The 24,766-nt window shown below is 47.0% G+C and overlaps 1 protein-coding gene across 3 annotated transcripts; it reads left to right on the top strand.

Annotated features, from left to right (window-relative positions):
* Nucleotides 1-456: 456 nt before the first annotated feature.
* Nucleotides 457-23,811, top strand: map3k21 (mitogen-activated protein kinase kinase kinase 21). 3 transcript variants are annotated; one of them, XM_086121843.1, is made up of 11 exons: nucleotides 457-2,133; nucleotides 13,643-13,823; nucleotides 14,037-14,185; nucleotides 14,278-14,453; nucleotides 14,783-15,023; nucleotides 15,990-16,112; nucleotides 17,694-17,774; nucleotides 18,249-18,399; nucleotides 18,476-18,570; nucleotides 18,815-19,582; nucleotides 19,758-23,811. In XM_086121843.1, the coding sequence occupies exons 1-11, from the start codon at nucleotides 1,353-1,355 to the stop codon at nucleotides 20,027-20,029; spliced, it is 3,018 nt and encodes a 1,005-aa protein (XP_085977969.1). In that variant the 5' UTR covers nucleotides 457-1,352; the 3' UTR covers nucleotides 20,030-23,811. The 3 variants fall into 3 exon arrangements, with proteins under 3 accessions (XP_085977969.1, XP_085977970.1, XP_085977971.1); XM_086121844.1 differs by having other exon boundaries at nucleotides 18,818-19,582; XM_086121845.1 differs by lacking the exon at nucleotides 17,694-17,774.
* The last annotated feature ends 955 nt before the right edge of the window (nucleotides 23,812-24,766 follow it).

The following is a 24,766-nucleotide window of genomic DNA, read 5'->3' on the forward strand; positions in this document are numbered from 1 at the left end:
ATTTTCTTATTTAAAAAATGAGCGAGGTTAAAAACAATCTTTGAAATACCTCAACCCTATTGAATATGAAGACATTTTCATTTTTGGTAGACATTTGGTAGACATTTTATCCCCCCCCCAAATAACAAAGTAGCACATGACTTGCTGTAGTGAGCCATAAAATGGTGTGACAGGCCGTATCTGGCACTCGGGGCTTGAGCTTGATAGCTGTGGTAATACAACTGCCGGTAATATTGCGATTTTATTGGAAATGTGCATAATTAGGCGCTCCATTCTTCCCATCATCTCCATGAATTCGGCGCGCGCTCCACTCACATTCCAATGTTGGCTCAACACCCGCCTCACCCCGCCTTTTGTGTAGTCACGTGTCAGCAAATCAACCAATCAGAGCGTGGCAACCAGCAAGGCAACAACCGGCCCCCACCCTCCCCCCGATGTCGCTCTCCCATCCGCTGCTCAGACACCCCATTTCGTCCTCCAAACTCCGACAGGCGACAAACTTCCTACGGAATTGGTTGTTTTGATATTCCTCTCTCCACGTCTCACGGTTTATTTTTGTTATACGTCAACAAACATTCCCGCTCTGTTAATTTGAGGATGTTCGATGGGATTTTGAGAGCTCATCCGCCGCCCACCGACGAGGACTTCCCGGGAGTTGTGAAGACGAGAAGAGCTACTTTTGACCAGCGACCGAATCGCTCCTGACCAAGCAAGCTAGCCGAGCTGAGCCGTTAGCCGCGCGCGCGCGCATGTGTGGAATGCCGTGGAAACTTCTTCGCTACATCGCCAACTGAAAGAGGAACAAGTCTCCACACCGGGCCGCGTTATGGCCGGACGTCGGCTGGGTGACACTAAACGTCGTCTTTGAGAGAGAAAGCCGTCGCTCGGCGGCCGCATCCTTATTCCCGGGGGCAGGTGCACCTCCTCCCCCGCGGCACCTGGGACGAAGCCTCGGCGTCGTTAGCTTTAGCTTTAGCATCGAGCACTTGTGTGGGACACTTAGTTAATGTTTCTCCCGTCGACGTTTGGACTACTGAACGCCGAGAATGGACATTGTTACGTTTATAAACTCACGTCAACTTGACTAGGGGACATTTAGTCAACTTTAGGTGAGCGTGAAGACACCCACTTGTAGCCGGGTGTTGACGGAGTCGAGTGGGATAAAGTTACAATCCCGTGTGGGACGCTCCTCGCCGTGGGACTTTGGCCAGTGCTGAGAGCCCAGGCGGGGAATTCCCCTCCTTTTCAAAAACTACACGCAACAACATGCGAAGCTCCAAAAGTCACCCTTTGCTCTTTTAATTTAGCCTCTTAAGCCCCGCACCCTATGGTGCCATTACGGCCACCGAGAAATGGATGTCTCGCAGGCCGCTTTCCCAAACGGTGAAGGGCGGCCGGGCGGCGGTGGTGGTGGCGGGAGTACGGCACATGCCTGGACAGACTGTCCCACGCACGCGTGGGCTCATTCGGCCCCGCTGTGCCCGACACGGTCGCTGTGGACTGCCGCGTATGACTACGAGGCAAGCGGCGAGGACGAGCTCAGCCTGTGCCGCGGTGACGTGGTGGAGGTCCTGTCCAAGGACGCGGCCATCTCAGGCGACGAAGGCTGGTGGACGGGCAAGATCAACCACCGTGTGGGTATCTTCCCCTCCAACTATGTCACCTACCAGCCGGCCATTTACCGTCTACCCGTCGCCAGCGTTCGGGAGCGGGTCCCTGCTTCACCCGTCCAGATCCCCTTCACCGAGCTGGTGCTGGAGGAGATCATCGGCGTGGGGGGCTTCGGCAAAGTGTACCGCGGCACATGGAAAGGCCAGGAGGTGGCCGTGAAGGCGGCCCGGCAGGACCCTGACGAGGACATTACCGCCACAGCGGCCAGCGTCAAGCAAGAGGCCAAGCTGTTCTCAATGCTGCAGCACGCCAACATCATCAAGCTGGAGGGGGTGTGCTTGGACGAGCCCAACCTGTGCCTGGTCATGGAGTATGCCCGCGGGGGCACGCTGAACCGGGCGCTTACCGGGAGGCGAATCCCGCCGCACATCCTCGTCAACTGGGCCGTGCAGATTGCGCGCGGGATGCACTACCTGCATGAAGAGGCCGTGGTCATCCACCGAGACCTCAAGTCCAGCAACAGTAAGAACAACACAAGTTGGCTCGGTGTCTCAGCACGTATGTCGGCCTCATTTCAGGGCAAATAATAGTAGCACGTCACAGAAAGGTCGTCAGTGTTTCTCGATCTTTCTTTAAGTCAAGGCTCACATGATTTTACATCGGAGAAGTCTCGTGATTTGGCCTGGAAAATGTATCTGCACGGGAGTAAATGGAAATAAAACAAAAACGATGCAAATTTGCTTGGTTGGGAGCTTGAATATATTAACTCATTTAGTACCAGCCAATTCTGGACCAAGTCTGAAAAGATGTTTAAAAACGTCTTTGGGAGTGAATGAGTTAAGGGAAAATAATTTTGCTTGGGGCACAATGATAAATCGATTTATTGACAATAATAATAATAATAATAGATTTTATTTATAAGCGCCTTTCAAGACACCCAAGGACACTTTACAATAACAAAAAACACAAAACAATACAGGTTGAGCAGCGGCAGCCAAAACGCGCCAGCGTTCACTCAATCCGAAAGTCAGAAAGAAACAATAATCGTTTATGCCATGAATCAATGAATATTTTTACTTTTCCATGAACGTAACCCGCATTCTCAGTTAATTCTGATGTATTCTCCTTCATTTCATTGCATTCTCATAATCGCCATTGAAATTTCCAAAATTCCTCATCTTAATTTCTCATGAAAATGTGACGAAAACTTTATGGAAATTCCCAGGCATTGCCCACCGGTTTGCAATTTCAGTCACCACTCACTGTCGACACAATTTATTCACAAATTTACATAATATGTGACATCATGATCGGATTACAGGATATTCCCCACGTTATACACAAAACTCCTTTTGAAATCCGACGACAAGGAAACTAATTTATTCAACTCTTGTGGAATTTATTTCTAAAAAGGTCTTTGGAAATGGTAACTTTCCCCAATTAGGGACATGAGGTGTGCATGCACTTAAAGTCCGTGTGCGTGTCCTCGAGGGGATGTGAAATTAAGTTAGTTTGCGCAGCTGGAATGCTCCCCCTGCCCTTATCCCTTAGCACACACACTCAGTCAAGCACCCCCCCACCATCTCCACTCCAACTTGGAAATGTTGTTCAAATAGAGGCAGTGATTGAACAAACGTAAACACACGCTTGTTCGTGCCACATGAGCCGAGCGGACACCGCAAGTCCCGATGGTCATGTGACAGTTTTTAAGCCCAGTTAAAGGGCAGGGCAATTAAATTGAGGCTGTGTCCGTGTCATAAATGAGCATCTCGTCAACTAAATGAAGAATGATTTCCCTCTCGGACCATTTGGCCCGTTGCAATTGAACTTTTGAATTTGTTTTCACCTCTTGGAGCAGTCTGTTTGATCAAGTGGGAACACCGTAATCCAACTCCGGCATGGACAAAATCGATAGGATGCTTTCAGAACAACTTGGGTTTGGTTTGGCCGTGGTCAGAAAGTTATTAGACACCCATCAGATTGATGGGTTTAACATCAAATAGAAATGGAGCTCTCCTTAAGCCTGGTTCAAACCAAGATTTTTATTTAGATATTTTAATGCCAGAGACTCAACTAAGCCTGCAACGTGATACGTATTGAAACCGAAATCGTGATACTCTTAGGACACAGACCCGTATCGCCTTTGAAATGTCCCGTCCCCCAAGCCTGAAGTCTATTGTAGTACCAAGTTTGACCTGTGAGGCAGCACCAAGCCAGAGGGCATCCGCAACTGCAGAAATACAAAACGTTGTCGTCAAAGAAGACATGTAAGAAGTGAGACTCATGGTTCGATGATCTTCCATACAGACCATCTCCCCCGTGCTAATTTGATCTCGGGGTCCGGTTTTAAAGTGACTCCGTTGTTTTGTGGATGTAGTTTAAGGCCGCCTGATTGTCTGCATCGCTCTTAAAAGTGACCAACAAAGGACAGTGGTGTTCCATGTTGCATTTTATTGGGCTTGTTCTTTTTCCAAGACGTCCTCCTGTTTGCCGTTCTTGTGACCAATAAGCGCTGAGCGATGTGTCACACGATTGGACTGATTTCACCCAGTGTAAGTACAACGGAGGTATGAACGAGCACTGCTTGAGGACTTAAGTGGCTTGTTCAACCATTGCAACAGCCTCCGCCTCTCTGGAAAAAAAAATCCAGTTCCCAGATTGAATAATAAATGAAGAATCCAAATTGTGTCCTTGCTGACATCAGCTCCTTCTAGCTAGTCATAATCCGATTCCGGTGGCTTTGGAGGAAAAATATGTTCGCTCGGGGATTGGGCAGAAGCGTCAAAGCGGTGAGCCCTTAAATTCAATTCCAGGCAGCTTGATTTGATGTGTGTGATAGACTGTAAATATGGACAGCCCAAGTTGAACAAACGACGCAGCAATAATCAGCTATAGCCGTCATAACAATTTAGTTTTAGGGCTAGATGCTTCTTGCCATTCCTCTGTGCCAGCGCAGACCTTAAAGATGGCAAAGGCGCGCCTTAATTAGAGGCCAGATGGCGAGAAAATCCTTAAATGGTCGCGGCTAATCGGGTGTTTGGCGAATATAAACAAAGCCCCCCGCATTTCTCCCCCGCCCCCGTTGAGCGGACGGCGAGCTGCTAACACACAAGTCGGTGTGTTTGTCCTGCCACTTCACCGCGACCTGCGCCGGGACGACGGGCCCGCCGAAGCCAACGGCTCCGTCCGCACGCTCCAATTCGGATGTAGAAAATGAACACAGATCTCTTAAGAATTCCGCTCAGATTTGATTAATTATGTAATTGCAGGTACACTTTCCAAGACTTTGTCGAACAAACGCATCGGAAGCATGTTCATGCACAAGCTTACTGCTGGCCACGCCTCACGCGGCACGCACATAACTGAGCCAACTCTGCACTTTGGTTTGCTGACACGCATGTCGCTCACCAGGCCGGGCGTGCCTTTCAAGCCGCACACACTCAAAGTCACAGATACTGCGGCGAATGCGAGGACGGTGACTTCAAGCGGACAACAGCAATACATTGTGATGTTTTTGTGATCAAAAGCCATCGCTTAATGTTGAATTAGCCGATTTTAGGGAATGAAGCCACTGCTCAGATGTTAGAAGTGTTACTGAAGCAAAAACGGTCATGTCGCAGTCACTGTTTTGATGATTTATTATTATTTTTTTTGACACAGGCAGGTATTTTTCTTTGGATTTTGGGCAAGGCGGGTGAATGTCATCAAACCGACCTATGTTCTACTGCTGAAGGTCGAATCAAATATTTTTCTGGTGAAAGAAGAGAGTCTGTTCTTTCGTTTGGTAGATTCAATGTTAAAATAATCGTAGAACACAATATTCAGTGGGTCTTGAAAAATCGAGTCAAAATACAGGCAGTCGAGGATTGTGATGAATGCAAATGGCTGACATAGAATTTTATTTTATTTAATTTTTTTTAAACTTTGCATTAAGACCGTTAAAGAGATTGCGTGTTATGTAGACTGGGTGAAGTTCATAGAAAGATTCTCCTCTACTCACACATGCACACCCTGTGGTGTGTCTGGTGCTTCCCCCCAGAAAAAAACTGAATAATTTAACTTGGACAAGTTCCTGGGAGTATCGTTTTTTTTTGGGGGGGGTGTATTTTTTCAAGTGTGGACGGGAGCGGCAGGAAGGCCCGCCTCCATCCACTTGCTCAGCCTTGTCATTTGATCAACTGCCCCGCGTATACATCTGCACGCCAGATAAACATGTCGCTATTTGATCCATGATTAGCCTGGAAAGTAATATGTTGGAAGTCAGCAAGATTTGTCCAATCTGCTTTTGTGTTTTTTCAGCTAATCTGTGAAATCCCGGCCCGCGGGGAGGAATGTTGCTAATGAGGGATAAAAGCTTAACATACGTTTGCACAATGGACTGGTCAAGCAGCGGTTGCTAGGCTACTGCGGCCCAAAGAATGGCCAGGACTCGGAGGGTCCCAAAGCCCTCGTTTTGTTTTGTTCCGTTCATATTTAATCTCCCAGAGAGCAGCGCTACTCTTTTATTGCCACAAACTAGAGGGGGTTCGCCTCCTTACTCGCTTATTTTTCTCCTTCCCTTGCCATTCCTCCCCTCCCCGTTGGCCCTTTATTATTTCCCACCGTCGGCTTTTTTTTGGGGCTCCGTTTGAAAGACGTTCAAACTTTTTCCCCTTTCTCCAGAATCAACAATGTTTCCAACGCAACCTTAAAAGTGAGTTTCGTCTAAAAGTGATTGGCACAAGGACATTGTTTGTTTTTCAAATGAACGTGAAATTGAAAGAATTGGCTGCTTTCTACTAAATCAAGTGTCTTGTCATTACAACTGGACGAAACGAACAAGACATCAAAAAAACGAAAAAGCCACGACTGTGATCCTTTAATATGTGTTGATTAAAACATTCCAAAACAAATGTGAAATGTCACTAGTACCGTATTTTCCGCACTATAAGGCACACCTAAAAGGCTTCCATTTTCTTAAAATCTCACAGCGCGCCTTAAAATCCGATGTGTGTGGTTATTACGGTAATATGTCGACCCCCAAAATGGCTCCTTGCTCAAGACATGCTTGCAATGCAGAGTTCAAACTTACGTCGATCAGTTTCGCAGTTGAACACGGAAATAGAGCAGCGCCAAGAGAGTTCATCGTTAACGAGTCAATGTTATAACTTGCTGTCGGTTAAGTGAACTGTGTCGCTGCTTTATTAAATAGGTTTGACTGACATCTGATCGTTCTGTTGGCCTTTCCTTGAGCGTAGCTCCATCTAGTGGATGCATTGTAGATTGCGTCCTATAATGCAGTGTGTCCAATATATGAATAAAATTACAAAATAGGCCATTCATTGAAGGTGCGCCTCATAATCCAGTGCGCCTTTTAGTGCGGAAAATACAGTAAGTCATTTTTATACTGCTGTGTTTAAAAAAAAGAAAGAAAAAAACACATTCATTTTCAAAGAATCCTTTAATGCAGCTCAACTTGCTGCTCGTATAAAAAGAATTGACAGCTGAACAGCATGCCACCATATTGACTACATGACAAGCGGGTGAAGAAAGAGGCGTCAAAATAAACCAAAACGCGTCGACACAGTAACCAACTGCACCGTTTCATTCGCAAGGCGCACGAGCAACCGCAAATTAGTTCAACATGGAAAAACTGTGTTTCCGGTCTGCAAAATGTCACTTTCAAGGTGGATCTCCACACGCCCAGCTGTGCTACACACAGTATGTCTGGCTGTCGATGCGGTATCGGTGCATACGGTATCAAAGAATTTTGATACTTGATGCATCGCCGGTCTGATAAGTCGTCAACATGAACAACAATGAACGCCACCAAAAGTAAACTGTTCTCGAGCAAGATCCAAAACCCCGCGGGTGTTGCCACCTTCCTCGTGCTTGCACGCTCATCAAGGAGTGCTGGTATTTGTGTCGCAGCAGATAAGAATCACAAAATGAAAGACTGAAACTTGGCTCCGAGCCACCCCTACAGAACACGTGTTGACTTTGGCCTTTCGCTTCTGGATTCCTGTCATTTCTCCATGTTTACCTGACCACGTTTTCCCCTCTTCTGTGTCAAACCTCGGGGTGGGGTGGCTTGCTGTGGTTTATTTTTGTACAAGATAGGAACCGAGATACGAGATGACGATGCAATGTGGGCCCGCCGACAACGGGTGGATGGTGACACTGCAATTAAGCTATTCGCATACTCCGCATTTTTCACACACACCATCCGCTCGCCCCAATCTGATTGGTCGGATCAATGCCACGACTTCCTTCTTGCGAGATGTACTGTAAATATCTCTTAAGAGATAAGGTATGAGGAAGCAAAATAAGGCCGAGGAGAGGCTCGTCGCTGTTTTGTTTTGTTGTTGCATTTTGAAGGTTGAATGCATGTAAGAGCACGTGCAAACAAATGCAGACCTTTTAGACTTCTATCGCCACACAAAATGCTTTTTCGATTCCTGTAAAATGACTGAGATTTTTTTTTTTTGAGAGTGGTTGACTTTTTTTGTATTTATTTGGCTGTTATTTGTTTAATAATGTGATTTTTTTTACAGCGCAGCACGGCGGCCGACTGCTTAGCACAGCCGCCTCACATTGATGAGGTGCAGGGTTCGATTCCGGCTTCCGGCCTTCCTGTGTGGAGTTTGCATGTTCTCCCCGTGCCTGCGCGGGTTTTCTCCGGGTACTTCGGGTTCATCACCCATTCCAAAAACATGCACAGTAGGTTAATTGATCACTCTAAATTGTTCGTAGGTGTGATTGTGCCCTGCGATCGACTGCCCGAAGACAGCCGGGATAGGCTCCAGCACGTCTGCGTCCCTCGTGAGGGTAAACGGATCAGAAAATGTTGTTGTTGTTGTTGATTTTTATTTTTTGAAGGAATAGATTGGATGTCATACCACATTGATTATCGATATTTTTTCCCATGGCACAATATACCAAAAAAGAGCCTCTTCCACTGTCAAATTTGATTTCCAAGAAGAAAACAATGATGCACCTGCGTACGTGCAGTATGGACACAGCCTCAGTGGGAAACCTACAGAATTGCTAGGTGTTGAAGGCCAATTTTTCCCACAACTCCCCCGGTGACACAGTTACTGTCTGTCTTTTCTGTGACAAGAGAATGGGGCAGAGGGGAGAGAGGAGGAGTGGAGATGCTTTCTCTGTGTCTTTTACGACCTCTCCCTGACTGCACCTATTGTTGCCGTGCCGGCTGAAAAGGAAAAGGGCCCACAGATGACATGGGCTGCCCTTCCAAACAACCAATCAGTACGGACCCCCCCCCCCCCCCCCCTCGCGCTCCCTTCCAGGCAAACGTAGAAGCTGCCGAAACCAAAAGGTACCAGCCTCATACCTCTTTATGTTTGTGAGGCTATAATTAGCCCGGTTACGGGTTAATATGTGTTTTATGTCCCAAGCGAGCCGGGATGGTGTAGAGGACAGACAAAGCGCAAGTGACCGTGATAGATGGATTTAGGCGACCACTAGCCCTGATCCTTTTCCCACCGGCCGGAATGCCCAGTCGGGGAATGTTCGGCAGCCTTATTTGTGCTTACGACAGGAAGCCCCCCCCCCACCCCCCCGTGCGCTCAAGCTTAAGTGTGTTGGCACAGTTAGCAAAATAGCGCCACGTCAAGTGAGCGGGCAGCAGTCTGAGTTTTGACAGGGACCGGCGTTGCATCAGTGCTCAGTTATGCCGCTAAATACACAAGAAGCCATCGCCGGTCGCGTTGGGAGTGAAGAGCCTGACACCAAAAACCACTTTGTAAGAAAGTTTGTTTGCCTCCCTCTCGCTCTCCTGACGACATTTATTTGGTATGCCAGGCCACTCGTGGGTAATTTTCGAAGACACAAATAGCAAACCCGTTTGCGCCGTAGAGTAAGATTGCATCATCAGTCACCGCTGTCCTGACTCCTTTGCGTTCGTTTCCGGCCTCAATGTGTTTTTCACACGCGTATTTAATGTGATAATTACTTCGCTACAGTTAACCTATGCTTGATACATTCCGAACCCACCTGAAGTTGATGCGAATCTGTGATCGAGACCCCCCAAAAAACAGTTTGAAGACCAGACACTTTTTGCCCATGTTCTAAGAGTCCGAAAGTTGTAGAGTTAAGAGTCTGGAGCGGGAGCGTTGGAAAAAGGCCAGTGTTATCAAGAAAATACTTGCTGTGGAAAATACTTCTGGCCATCTACACAAAACTGTACGTTTTCTGTTTTTGTTAGTTTTTTTTTCCAAAATAAACCCATTGGGAGTTTTATTTGATGACCTCCGAATTGAGATGAACTTGTTTTCTGTGGTCTGTAGAAGTTGCTCTCTATATAACGTTAGCATGTAAAATGTGTTGTTTAACTGGACAGGTGTCTTTTTCTTTTTCTTTTTTTTTTTGGGTGTACCTTCAGGGGGTGAAGCGATAGGAAGAAGCGTGGGAGCTACTTTGAAGGCAGCACCTCTTGCTTCTGATCTTTCCACGAGCCCACCAGGAAGATCCCCTTTGCAAGGGGGGAAGGATTATTATATGGAGGGGTGGGTCGGTGGGTGTGGTGCGCCTCGGGGGGCAATTGCCATCTCCAGTTGCGTTTACTGTTGGCTACTTCAAAACATTTTTTTCTCTTTCAAAAGGCTGAGAAAATGCCGACTAAGTTCAAGCGGCGGCGCGACACAACTTGTATTCTTAGTTAAAATATTTGCCATTCTGTGCGCTGGAAGTTGGAAGATCACCAAAACGGCTCCTTTGACAGAGTAAACGAAGCACATTTTGCTGTTGTCAATGCATATAATGTCGCTTAGGCAACTGCCGTTTGGTCTTTTGGACATCTGAACTTTGCCGTGTTTTGTTTTCTCCTTCTTAAAATGTTTTATGGCGGTTGGCAAATTGACGACCGCTACCACTGCGGTCGAGAGCGAAGGTGTATTTGCTTTTCCCTCACTCTACGTTTACATCCGGTTGCCTGGATACATAAAAATCATGGCTGGCACAATTGAGCAGTGGAACGAGGACGTGGGATTTTATTTATTATTATTATTTTTTTTTTTACATGCCTTGATCATACATTGCAAGTAACACGACCTCCAGTTTTCAGAGCTGGCCGTTTTCACTTGTTTATCAATCCTCCTTTAATATTTTGTTTTTATGTTTGGGTTCAAGGCATCATGACATCAACCCTGAGTTATGCTCGGCATCGCAACAAACTCTGACAGTCCGCTACCTTGTTTTTCAGGTTTGGTCACGTGATGCTCCGCATATACTGTAGCAGAAGTCACCCTTGACAGTCAAGTTGCGACTTTTAACTCATTCAGTACCAACCGATTCTGGACCAAGTCTGAAAAGACGTTTAAAAACGTCTTTGGGAGTGAATGAGTTAATTTCAGTCGACAGCAGAGAATGATGTTGCTCAAAATGGCAGTCCCGCCACCCTCAGAATGATTCTGTTTATGTTTCAGTATTATTCCGAATATTGCGCACCATCCCACGTTTTTACATTTAATTGCCCATATATTGCATTGTTGCCCCCAAAAAAGGGTTTGGTACCCCTTTAGGGGTGAATTTTGAAGTTGCGCTGTACAAGCATCAACATATTCCATCTCACGGAGCATTTTGGAGGCTTTTTAGAGTGAGAGAGGCCCAGACTCGTATAAATAGCAATTAGGCGACGCTGACACAGTTAGTTTTGTGGCTGTGCCAGCGGGGGGGGGACACTTTGCACTACTTTTTCAGCCCAAGCCATGGCCACGGCGAGCTTTTGCGTCTTCTACCAAATGCGCTCGCCATGTCAACTTGTGTGATGTGGACCTCAAAAGTACTGTATACCGTTGGCTTTTAACATATGTCCACCGGCCGGAAGCAACGCGCTGTGATTTGACAAAGGAGGTCTCTTGCATGCCGGTCCTAAAGGCTTTGCTCCTGCATTGCGTCACCAAGCCATCACAAGTCATTTGGACCGAAGCAACCTCTCGGATGCTCGGGAATTCGAAAACAGGAAGTCGGCATGGCTCCGGTGGAACCGGTTTGTAATGAAATTCTCATTGTATGAGGTGTTGGTAGAGGATCCCCACCGTGCCCGGGGGCAGTTCCAATACTCTCGTTGTTCCCAACAGGAGCAGCACCAAAACACCGCTCCGGCGTTGCCAATTTGCATGCGCAGTCGCCAATATTTCCAAACGTTAAACCAGTTCGCATTTTAATCCAGCAATCCATCACGTAACCATTTCTTTGCCGTTTAATTGGCCTTCAAAAGCAATCCAAGTCCATTGACGCTGTGCCTCACCTTTGACATAACCACGAGCTTACCGACACGCTCGCTTGTGTTGCGTAAGGCTCGACCTGGCGAATGTGCCGTCGTGTCCGCGCCCGCGAAGTTTGCAGTGATAACGCGAGCAAACACTCGGCAGAATTCCTTGCCGGTGTGTGTTGACTTTGTCGCCATATGCAGAAAGAACACACGCGAGTGCCTCGACTTACAATGTAATGAGTTTAATTAAAATCGTCATTGTCAATTTTGAAAACGTGAGGGTTTTTTTTTTTTTGGTGTTGTTTTTTTGTTTTTGGTTGGGCTGTTCAATTTATGAGTAGAATTTAGATGTGCGCATCTGTCAAATATCTTTGACTTCACTTTTTATTTGTACATCACAAGTTGTGCATTCTTTTCTTGCTGATGGAACAAGATTTAAAAAAAAAAATTGGCGAGGTGTGCGCCTGAGCACGTTTTTTGCGGCGTTATCTTGCGCTGACTGACCTTGGACTTCCTCCTCCACAGGCTTTGATTGATACACGCACAGGCCTCGGTTAATTGTGTGGTTATCTGTGTACATGTTACATTTCCCGTGGGAATATTGTCCCGGCAACACATAGTTGAGGATGAAATAGTTTTCACATCAGCCCGCGCTGATCAGAAATCATTTAACCTTCCTGGTTCAGTGAATTGACGATATGATTATTTTGATATATCAAGTGTTTTTTTTTTTTTTTGTTTTTTCTTCTTGTGATTCTGGCCTCCTTTGAGGCCGAGTATTCTTGTAATGTGAATTGTTGAAAACGATTTCCTTCCTTGGATTGTGGCCTTGCGAACACGTTTGTCTGCGCGTTCGCACCATCGCACTGTCGGCTCAGGCTGGTGAGTTTGTACTTCTCACGCGAGGCCAGGTGTCGAGTTCCAGTCGGCTTTTCAGGGTTCCCTCTGACTCGAATATGTTTTAACAGTTTTCGGGCCTGGGGACAGGCACATAGTGGTGCTGTCAGGTCTCCGCTTTGACTGGAACAAATGACCCGCGCAGCGCTCTTGGCCACGTTGAATATCAACCTATCATTTCCTTACCCGCGCCACGTCGTTCGACTCTGGCCAACATTGTTTTTCACCTCAACACATTTGCAGCGGTTGGTTGTCTTTCTTTCACCAGGCCACTTTGGGTTTATAGTCGTGAGATTTTTTGTGTGTGTGTGGCGGGGGGAGCAGCACATTTAGGTAGAACTGTACTGGATAGGTTGCACGAAAAATGGGTTTTCCTAGAATGAAATTTGATGACAGTTGTTTCGACGCCAGTTCTTGATGCCAACTCCTTTGTAGCCACTCCCCGAGAGTTTTATTTTCTTGAATTGCACAACAAAATCCAGAGGTTTTTCGATTTAATGCCTTCGTAACCTTTGCTGTTGCATCGCAACCATCCTCAAACGAAAACATGAAAACATTCCTGCTTTGTATGCTTGATGCGTGACGAGCGCAAGTGCCATTGTGAAATTCAGTTTTGCTTTGTAGTAGACACATTTCTTGGTATCGTAACTTTTTGTTTGAAATAATCCCAAACTTTTTACATTCTGTCTTTTCCTTTTTTTCTGACTTCAGAGCACTAACATACATTAAAAAAAAAATTAATACTGTGCTGCACCAGTTTACTATTTTTGGTGCAGCTTTGGCGGCCTCTTGTGGCAGAGATGAATATTTTTTTGTGGACATGTTCCAAGGGGGAAAAAACCCAATAAGTGTCTGTGTTACGTGCACAAAAACTATTGACAAAAATAATCATGAATCCTTCTCTCCTGTCTCCGCCTCCAGTTCTGTTACTTGAAACGATAGAGAACGATGACATCGGGAGGAAGACGTTGAAGATCACAGACTTCGGCCTGGCTCGCGAGTGGCACAAGACCACCAAGATGTCAGCGGCGGGCACCTACTCCTGGATGGCCCCCGAGGTCATCAGGATGTCTCTCTTTTCCAAAGGCAGTGACGTTTGGAGGTAAGACCATTTTGGCGTCACCTTTCCCCGCGCTGACCTGTGATTTTCGACGAGAGACCGTTCTAATGTTTCACCGATGCGTCACCATTGGTCAATGTGTAACTCTCTGGCCTCGCATCCTCCTCCAGCAAATGGAACTTTCTAATTCCTTTATATGTGACCAATTGATATTGCCAAAATGGTTTTTGTGAATGCTGCTTCTTGTTCCCCCAGCTATGGCATTTTGCTGTGGGAGTTGTTAACAGGGGAGGTGCCTTACAGAGGAATCGACGGCCTGGCTGTTGCTTATGGTGTGGCCGTCAATAAATTAACATTACCAATCCCCTCCACCTGCCCCGAACCTTTCGCCAGGCTCATGGAAGGTAAATTACACACAACCCGCCCCCCTTCACCAAAAAGTCTCCGCTCATTCAAGCATAACATTAGCTCCATCTGTTTGCCTCTAATTTTGCAGAGTGTTGGGACCAGAACCCGCACGTGCGTCCCTCCTTCTCCTGCATCCTGGAGCAGCTGTCAGCCATCGAAGAGGCGGTGATGGCCACCATGCCCCAGGACTCCTTCCACATCATGCAGGACGACTGGCGCGTGGAGATCCAGGAGATGTTTGATGAGCTCAGGACCAAAGAGAAGGTTCGTACAGGACAGAATATCTCCATCCGTCAGCCCGTTGAGGGAATTAGCTGCGCCATCAGCGCGTTTCCTGTGAGCATCCTCGAGTAATCTGGGATGCGGTTGGTGGGTGGTTACAAGGGCTTCGCCATTAAGCTGCTTTTCACAAGTTATCCGCTCAGCCTTATGATTATAATACATCCTGGAGCAGTTAAGGGAAAAATGGACAGACTGAAGAGAGCGTCCGCACAACACAAACACTTTAACTGTGATTATTCAACCATAAATGAAGTCTCTGTAATGTGTTCATTGACAATGGCAACTCACGCTCACTTCCCCTTTGCTCCCAGGAGCTGCGTTCGCGTGAAGAGGAGCTGACGCGGGCCGCCCTGCAGCAGAAGTCCCAGGAGGAGCATCTGAAGCGGCGCGAGCAGGAGCTGGCTGAGCGGGAGATCAACGTACTGGAGCGGGAGCTCAACATCCTCATCTTCCAGCTCAACAAGGACAAGCCCAACGTGAAGAAGCGCAAGGGCAAGTTCAAGCGCTCCCGCCTCAAGCTCAAGGATGGCAACCGCATTAGCTTGCCCTCAGGTTGGTAGTATGCATGAAGGATGAATTTGGTCTTCAAGGCTTTTAACGTATCCATCCTGCAGTCTGTGGACGGCAGTAATTTAAGAGCGGTAGCTATCGTAGATGAAGTGAGTGCGAGTTACTTTTCAAGCTCTTTTGAGATACAGTGAAACTCCTCTACAACGAAATCATGTTTGCAGCAAGAAATTTTCACAACAGGGGGTTTTTCACTGTAACAAATTTGATCTCGGATGTAAACGCGCACACACACACACACACACACACACACAAAACGTTTGTGTGTACTCTTTCTTTTAATTCCAATACGTAGTGCATAAATATGAGCATACACTTATTTGAAGAAGAAATTGCGAAATTTACGATCAGCATTCACTTTCACTTACATCAATTCCTTGCATATGCACGTCTTTTACTTTGCTTCCTCCATCTTTCATTTTTATTACTTTTATCCTGTCTTCTAGTGTGAATGCTTTTCTTAATTCCTTGCTCTGCAAAGGTCCGTTTCGTAGCCATTTTAGCAATGCAATGTTCGTGCTGCATCTGAAACTAACAATAACAAATACTTCCTGGACTACTGCGCATGTGTAAACCAGTGTGGTAGTTGCTGTTGCCGTTTCCGAATGAAGCAGCAGAGGTCACTGTGGCATGCTGAGGTTGGATTAGACTTTTGCAGAAGGCTTGTTTTCGTCGTAGTGAATCTCGTTGCGAGGCAAGAGCAGAGAAAAAGATTTCGTATAACGGAACAGGGGGACTTTTCGTCGTAGGGGAAGCAGAAAAGTGGGAATGGCTTTCATGCATGAAAATGTTTTCACACTAGGGGGTATTTTCGCCCATGTAGGTTTTATTGTAGAGGCGTTTCAATGTACGTTACTTTCCGAATGGCACATATTCATGTGTAACCTCGCTATGTGGCACTCTTGACATTGTAACGAGTGGCTGTCTCCTCCTCCTCCACGCATTCCTTAGACTTCCAGCACAAAATCACAGTGCAGGCATCGCCTTCCATGGACAAGAGGCGGAGCCTTCACAGCACCAGCTCCTCTCCTCCAAGCAGTCCCACACTCATCCCCCGCCTACGAGCTATTCAGCGTGAGTTTTTTTCCTCTAACCCCTCCCCTTTTTCCCAGCCAGGTCCGTCCCAGAGCGAGCGTCCAAACCCGCACGTCGTGCACGGCTGCCCGTCAAATGGCGGCGAAGGGAAATGCAACAGGGGCGGGGGGGGGGGGGGGCATTGGCGGTGACAAGGTGCAGATGAACAAAAGTGGGCCGGGCCAGTTGTTTGAACAGTTTGCTAATGTTGTTAGTCACGCACCAACAGTCATGCAACAATTGGAACAAATTCCGCTTGACCGCTAGTGATCGGCTCTGACGTGCGCACTGAGCGCCCAGATTACCCTCTGGCAGACATCGCCCGTTAAGGATCACCGTTCAGGAAAACATCGCGGCACCAACTGCACCCATGTGTTCCATCTTGACGCCCGTTTTATTCAGATTAGCAACGAGATTGAAGGTGTTAAAAGCGAGGAGCTATGCAACCGAACGCCACTGAACAATTCATTTGTGTTGCTCAGCACTTTAAGCAGAGTTATGCATCTAAGTTTTTCATTTGACTGCGACATGTTCGGCTGTTTCCAAAAGTCTTAGCGCAAAATGAACGACATCACAACCGAGCCAGACTATTAGTACTATTCCTATTAGCCTGAATGCCATCTTGTGGCATTTTAGGACATTGCAGAAAGACCCGATGCTGTTCGGGTTCTCGTGGCAGAAGGAGCACATCTCGACCGATTTAAGGCTGAAAGGCATAGCATACACTGTGGACGGATTCCCACGTCTGTAAAATTCGCACATAAGCCTCTTTTACATTGTGATCCCACAAAATGGCGTTGATCCACTTTTGCTTTTTACGTACTGTAGAATCCAGCAAAGCGGGATGCTATATTCCCAGAACTTTCTTTGCCCGGTGTGATCTAGGAAAATACCGTCAACAAAATAAGATGGGGAAAATTGATCGCCAGATGTTAAACTTCACACCTGGGTCCCGACATTGCGGAATAACCGTGAAACGCAGGCGCCGTCCTGCCTGTTACGGCGGTGAAACTGCCTCCGAAGGCAGAATATTGGCCGGTCGACCACATCCCCCGATTCTTCTTGACGGCAAAATATAGATCCCCAACAGGCAGTGAGAAAGGAGATTCTTTTCGTGGCACCTTTGAAATGTTTAACAGGTTTAGGTGCAGAATCCATTTGGCATCTGTGGCATTTTTTTTCTAGACTTAAAGGCGGGCAAAACCAGACTCGGCGCGGAAGGGGTTTTGCCTTTCCCCAGAATGCGTTCATGCTGTGGTGTGAGTCAATCAGCCAAATGACTTCTCTTTGAACGACGACATTCATTTTGAATGTCATTAGGCCAAGCCTAATTGCTCGACTGCCAGAATTATTTTTGAACGTTGTCTGGATGCAAGACAAAAACACAACCAATCAAACAAGAGTCAAGTTGTTTTCATTCAAACCTTATGCAAATAACCTGGATGACTGACAATAAAGCCGTTCTTTCGCAAGCAGATTGGAATTTATCATATTGATATAGTGAGGCAGTGATGCTGCATTGTGAAACTATGCATGCGTTTCCATTCAAGATAGAGATGATGGAACTGTTTCCCTTCTCAGTGACGTCCACTGTGCAGAGGAACGCTTTGTTTGTTTACCAGCAGGACGTGGATCTGACCAGCGAGCTGTCGGGGTGCGGCGGTGAGGGCTGGAGGCGCCGCCCGCTTACTAAATGCTCATGACCTTTGCTCTTAGGGGAGGGGGTCCCCATCACTTGTGCCAATATGTTTGGATATCAAAAATCGTGTTATTCTCATTGGCCTTGTTGGCGGACTCGTCTGACACTTGTTGACACACATGGAACCGGGGACCGTTTGCAGCCATATTGTTAGCGCAAGCACCAGGGAAACAGGGAAGACACTTAAAAAGAATATTTTTTTCATGACAGATTCATTCGAATGAATAAAAAAAAAGATGGATTAATCGGCCAACCCCAGACGCTAACACACGCGAGGCTTTAATAACGGCAACTTTCTGGCTTTTTCCTTGACGGGTGTGACTTACAACAAGCGGGATTAACCAGCCAATAACAGTCGTCTTGTCCTCAGCCGTTCTTTTTTGGGGCGAGGGTTGTTAATATGTCACCGACTGACTGACCATCGCGTGTGCGCACAGTCACGCAGGACGAGAGCAACCGCACATGGGGTCGCAGCGCTCCCTTAAGGCCGGAGGAGTTTGACGACTTACGGAGAGGCATCAAGAAGAAGGGGAGAACCTGGGGCCCCAGTTCAGTGCAGAGCAAGGAGAGACCCGCCGCCACAGAGAGGTAAGCGCTATGTTGCCCTTTTTTTTTTTTTTTTTCTTTAATGTTTTTACAGGAGTATGTATTGTATTGTCTTCAGAGTACGTCCCCTCTCAGATGGCAGCAATCCTTGGTCCACGAGTCTAATGAAGTCGCAGAAGTCTGTCCCGCTCGCCGCTCTCTTTGCTGAACAAGGTGCGTTCCTTCATTCCCCACCTGGCAGTGAAACGGATCTGCATTTGCTCAGTCTTCATGTTTGCCAGCATGCTTTTCACATTAAATGGCATCGAGATGAAATTCAAGCGATACCCGAGCCATCGTGAGGATCTCTCTCATAAAGACGATGTCATGCCAAAAAGTGGAAGCACGCTGTACAAATAATGGGACGATGTATTACACTTGTCTCCAGTTGAAATGCCTTCTTATTCCCGACCTCCAGCAGGAGGCGCTAAAGACGAGGCTTTCCTTCAGGAGTGTCTGGACAGCAGCTCCAAACCAAAGCAGCTCAAGTTCCCTAACCAGGTGTACCTGGATCTACCTCTATGGCGGGACGAACAGCAGCCTCCCTGCGCCTGCGGGGAGGGCGGGGCCGGGCCGGCCGCTCAGAGCGGCCCGAACGAGAGCCCCGAGGACCCCTACACGACCACCTCCACCTCCTCCGCCTCCACCACCCCGCAGCTCACGCCCACCAACAGCCTGAAGAGGACGTCGGCCCGCCGCAAGACCGATTCCGTGCTGTCCGCCTGCGGCTCGCTCCTGGCCTCCGTCGTGCTCGGCTACGACATCCGCGAGGCGCTCAAGAACGCGCAAGAAGACGGCGAGCCGCCGCGGGAGGAGAAGAAGAAGAAGGAGGGCCTGTTCCAGCGCGCCACCCGCTTCCGCCGCAGCACCTCCCCGCCGAGCGGCGGCCGCACCCGCAAGGACGAGGCCTCGCCGGGCCACGCCCCCAACCCACACGCCAACCTGGTCTCCGTGTCGGGCATTGCTGAGTGTCAGTCCACCAAGTGTCTGCTGCAGTCGGAGGTGGAGGTGTCGCGCTGCGTCCCCGCCAAGGTGGACCTCGTGCCCGAGAGCCCTCGGCCCGCCCCGCCGCCGCCCGCTGAAAAAAAACAGACGCCGCCCCCGCAAACCCAAAGTCAACCGCCGGAGGTTATGAACCACAACACGGGGACACGCCTCCGCAGGAAAAAGTACAACCACCATGACGGTGAGTTGAACACTGTTTGAAAACACCTGCGCGTCGTGCTGGGCGATGAGGACCAAAATCTTCACCACGCTATTGGCCAGATTATATCATGATATATTTTCAGTGATTCTACAAAAAAAAAGATTTTCCTTCAGTGGTAGTAACGGTGTCGACGATTCCTTCTGTCCGCGCGCAGCTAACGGCCTCCCGAGCCTGCCGCCGCCGGCCGCGCCGAAGAAGACCAGGGACACCTTCTGGGCCAAGCCACACGCGCGAGGCCTGGTGGCGCGCCTGGGTAAGAGCTACTCGCTGGGCCACTACTCCGGCGAGAAGGCGGCGCAGGCCTGCTCGCTGCTGGACATGGACGCCGAGGGCCAGAATCGCGACTGCACGGTGCCGCTGTGCCGCATCCAGAGCTCGCCGGCCAGACCCAGCCTCTACGAGCTGGAGAAAGAGTTCCTTTCCTAGCGCACGTTGGCGCGCGGGAGCTGCGGAAGCGCAGACGCTGTTCTCGCGGCCGAGCTTTGCAGGTTAGTCAAGAACACGGGTGTCAAACTTGTCACCGTCAGAGGCCAAATTGTGGTTGTGATTGGCCTCCAGTTACCATGGAGATATAACATGCTAGGAATCACAGTTTGGCTTTTCAGTTCACATTGGGGAAAGCAAGGGCTCAAAATGCAAGAAAAACAAAAAACAGGAGCAGGTTTTATGATGTCTAAAATGAGTCAACGATGGCCTGAAATCGTTGAGGAAAGGAAGGATGCCGACAAGTCTGACTGTAACGGTTCGAACAATGCTCATTGTTTGACTGGAAGTTGCATTTATACCACCCTTTTTTGTTTTTACATTCCACATTCTCGCGATGCCGTCTCAAATAAGTGAAATGATTTGACTTTTCACCCAAAAGCATGTCGCTCGCCTTGATCACCAGAAGCTGAGCTCCACTGTGTTTGTGACACTTTTTGTCCCTGAGCACAAACAAGTGTTCAGAGAGTATTCAGTGCTTCACTTTTGCTACATTTTGTGTCGCAGACTTGTTCCCAAATGGAATACATCCATTTTTCTCATTCAACACCCCATCACGATATTAAAAAGCGTCAAATGTTTTGCAAATTTCATAAAATTGAAAATCTCCGAATCACAATTTTGAGTTTCATGGCAATGACTGTAGATTATTATGGACGTGTAGTTTATTTTCAACATGTTGAATTTGCCTAACGTTAGCCTCAAGGCTAAGTCGCGAATCGGGTTCGCGCTCTTCCTTGAAAATCATTGAAACCACGAATCTTAAACAAGGACATGATTAGCATTCAAATGTCTCAAATTCATTCTTTGAAAAACACATGACAAAGGGGGATTTTATCTTTGTAAATAGTTTCAAAATGTCCAAATAAATGAACATCGTTCATCCACTGCATCAGCTTTCAAACAACGCGGCAATTAAATTGGAAATGCAATGAAAAAGTCTTCAGCCTTTCACGCACCCTTTAACCTGATAACACGATAAGCTGTCCACTGTCGTTAGATTCCGACAATGTGCGTTTGTTTGTTTTCCACGTCCACAAGGCTGAAGCCGCCGAATGGCTCAGGTTTGTCCGCATGACTCCTGCGATGAAATTGACAAAAAGACTTTTGGGTTACCCTGTACATTTCGTCGACATATCTCTGTTACTGAAGCACACTGAAGTTGATATGTAAACATTCAGAAGGGAAAAAACAAACGGTTTCTTCTCACCCTCAACAGTGCAGCTCAGCTTCTGGTTAGCCGGCATCATAAAATGTGGAATGTGTCAAAATGTGGTGCGTAACTCTTCCCCGCATTTGATTCTCATCATTTTTTTTTCCATGATGTTTAATCACGAGTGAAGCCAAAACGGACGAGACCAGTTTGACACCCGGGCTCTCGAACGTAGTGACGTTGCTCCCCAGCGCTTATGAGGGTTTTATTAGTATTTTTTTAATTCCGAAGGATCCACACCTAGTTGTCGGTGCAGCTAAACGTTGACCGCCGCTGCGTTCACAATACATTCTTGTATTTATATATCTATTTTTTATCAGTAATTTAATAACAGAACAAACAGTACTGTACATGCGTTAACCCCCCGCCCAGTTTGACAACTCATGTCTTGATCTGGGAACTTGTGTAAATAGGCCTTTGCATGAGTGCTGCTCGGCGGCGCTTCCAGATGCAGAGGACAGCCTTCCGTGCTGGATGGCATCCGAGGCGCCGCCTGCAGGCCCCGGAAGGAAGCGCAGGTTGAAAAAGCACCACTTCAATGAAGGAATTGCAAGGAAAACAAATGTTTGTGGATGTTTTTCGAAACATGATGAGGACTTTTCCTTGGCGGTCCCAGTGATTTGTTTTTTTTTGGGGGCGGGGGCGTTACGGTGCGGCGCATCATGTGACCAGCGCTCCCCATCCGGGGCCACCTTCCGTTTTGCTTTTCATATCCTCAAACCAGGCCACAGTAAGGCTTTTTCTACTCTTTCTTTTTTTTTTGTGGAATCTTTGATACCAGCCACTGAAATGGCTTCCTCAGGATCAAATAAAGGGCTCCATTTTGTATTTTGTACTACCGTAATCCCCCATCAGCCCCCCACCCCCCTACACACACATTTCAGTGAGGACGGACTATGCAGCGCATCCCATTCTTGTTTTGAAAAAAATGTTCTCGTTTGTTTTGTATGACGTCCCCAAATGGAAGTGTGTAAATACGAATGTTTTGAAATCACTTTTACGTGATTGATTTGACAATGTGAATCCCTTCGTGCTAGCTAACTGCCTTAATCTGACACTGACGGAAATCAAACTGAGGCCCTGCCCCTAAAAATTGAAACGCCGGGCCCGCTATGTGTGTCCGGGTGCCACTAGAAACAAAACGCCACCCTCGTCTCATAACGATGTGGCCATATGAACTGTTTTGCTAACCAAAACAGCAGTCCCCATCCCCACCCACATAGTTGCCAGGTGCCACTTAAGACAAAAATCCTTCCTCAAATAAATTGACATTCGGGTAAATAAAAGGAAACGGGAAGCAACTATTTTCATTCCAAATCACAATCTTTCAAGTGCCAATTTGAGCTATGTTGCTAACCAAAATAGTCGCGCCAACGGCTCACTGGCTCCCTATTCATTTTAGAGTTATTTTCAAGATCCTCTTATTTGTTTTCAAATCTCTGAATAATCTCGCGCCACCTTACCTCTCTTAGCTCATCCGCCCCTACACACCTGCCCGGCGCCTCAGGTCTGTGGACCAGACTTTATTAGAAGTACCAAGAACTAAACTGAGGCTCAGAGGGGATCGAGCCTTTTCTGTTGCTGGTCCCTCTCTCTGGAATGACCTCCCACTGAACATTCGGCAAGCCTCCTCGCTGCCCATCTTCAAAACCCTCCTCAAAACTCACTTGTATTCTTTGGCATTCGACTCCGCATGACTTAGATTTGTTCTTGGTTTTACTGTTTGGTGCTTTCTACCGCCTTTATTACCGATTTGTCTTACTGTTTATTGTGCATGTTAAATTGCTCCATGTACAGCACTTTGTATGCAGCGATGGCTGTTTGAAAGTGCTCTATAAATACTGTTGACTTGACTTGACTAATTAGTCGCTGAAATCGTTTCCAGTGGGGAAAAGAAACGGGAGTGTCTGTCATCATTTCCATTCAGGCGCTGTCATGAACAAGTGCACAGTTTGGCATTTCAAAAGAGCGGCACCTAACCGTAAACCCCATGCGGTGGTGAGCACAAACACCCCCCTCAAATAAATCCCATCAACCTGATCAAAATGTATCAATCCAGTGTGGCCCTTGAAGCCGCCCTCAACACCGCTTTGAGTTGTGTGGGCGTGTTGAACCCGCAAGCAAACATTCCGTTGTCAACATCTTGTTTCTTTCCTCGGTCGGAGCTTCTGCCAAGTGGACCAAAATGAAGGCAAAAAAAAAAAGGTGTCATTAAAGGACATTTTGGTGTTAGCGGCGGACCAAAATGTGAGCGGCTGCGAGTGTGCAGTCGCCGAGTGTATCTCTTAGTGTACTTGTGTAGTTGAGAGAGATTCCGAGTGACGTCGGGCTTTTTGCGCTTCTGATTGGATGACAAAGTACCACACACAATGTCCACTGTGCCTTTCAGTGACGTTTTTTATTATTGTTATTATTATTATTATTATTGTTATTATTATTATTATTACAGTATTTCATTGCCTGATTGATCAAGAGATTGAACTTTTTCAATAAAGTCGAAATTAAGACTCGACGTCTGCTTCCTGTTTCTTCGCTTCAAACCAAAATTTCTAACCATAGCAGGTTTTTGGAATGTGGGAGGAAAACGGACTACCCGGAGAAAACCCACACTGGCACAGGGAAAAGGTACAATAGGGAGGCGTGTTGAGCCCAAAAAAAAAAGACCATGTATAGTAAGGCGATTTTCGACAAAAAAAACGACCATGTATATAGTCAGGCGTTTTTTGCTGAAAAAAACGACCATGTATCGTAAGGCGTTTCGAGCCGAATAAAACGACCATGTATCGTAAGGCGATTTTGGACCAAAAAAAACGACGATGTATCGTGAGGCGTTTTGAGCCGAAAAAAACGACCATGTATAGTAAGACGTTTTTAGCTGGAAAAAACGACCATGTATAGTGAGGCGATTTTCGACGAAAAAAACGACCATGTATAGTAAGGCGTTTTTAGCTGAAAAACCCCCCGACCATGTATAGAAAGCCGTTTTGAGTCGAATAAAACGACCATGTATAGTGAGGCGTTTTGAGGCAAAAAAAACCTACCATGTGTAGTAAGGCGATTTTCGGCGAAAAAAAACGACCATGTATAGTAAGGCGTTTCTGACCGAAAAAAACGACCATGTATATATAGTAAGGCGTTTTTGACCGAAAAAAACGACCATGTATAGTAAGGTGTTTTTAGCCGAAAAAAACGACCATGTATAGTAAGTAGTTTTTGACCGAAAAAAACGACCATGTATAGTAAGGCGTTTTTGGACGAAAAAAACGACCATGTATAGTAAGGCGTTTTTGGACGAAAATTTTAGCCGAAAAAAAACAACCATGTATAGTAAGGCGATTTTCGACGAAAAAAACGACCATGTATAGTAAGGCGTTTTTAGCTGGAAAAAACGACCATGTATAGTGAGGCGATTTTCGACGAAAAAAACAACCATGTATAGTAAGGCGTTATTAGCTGGAAAAAACGAC

Source organism: Hippocampus guttulatus, chromosome 10, assembly GCF_054856545.1.
Source record: "Hippocampus guttulatus isolate MCC_2025c chromosome 10, RoL_Hgut_1.0, whole genome shotgun sequence".
Lineage (NCBI taxonomy): Eukaryota > Metazoa > Chordata > Actinopteri > Syngnathiformes > Syngnathidae > Hippocampus > Hippocampus guttulatus.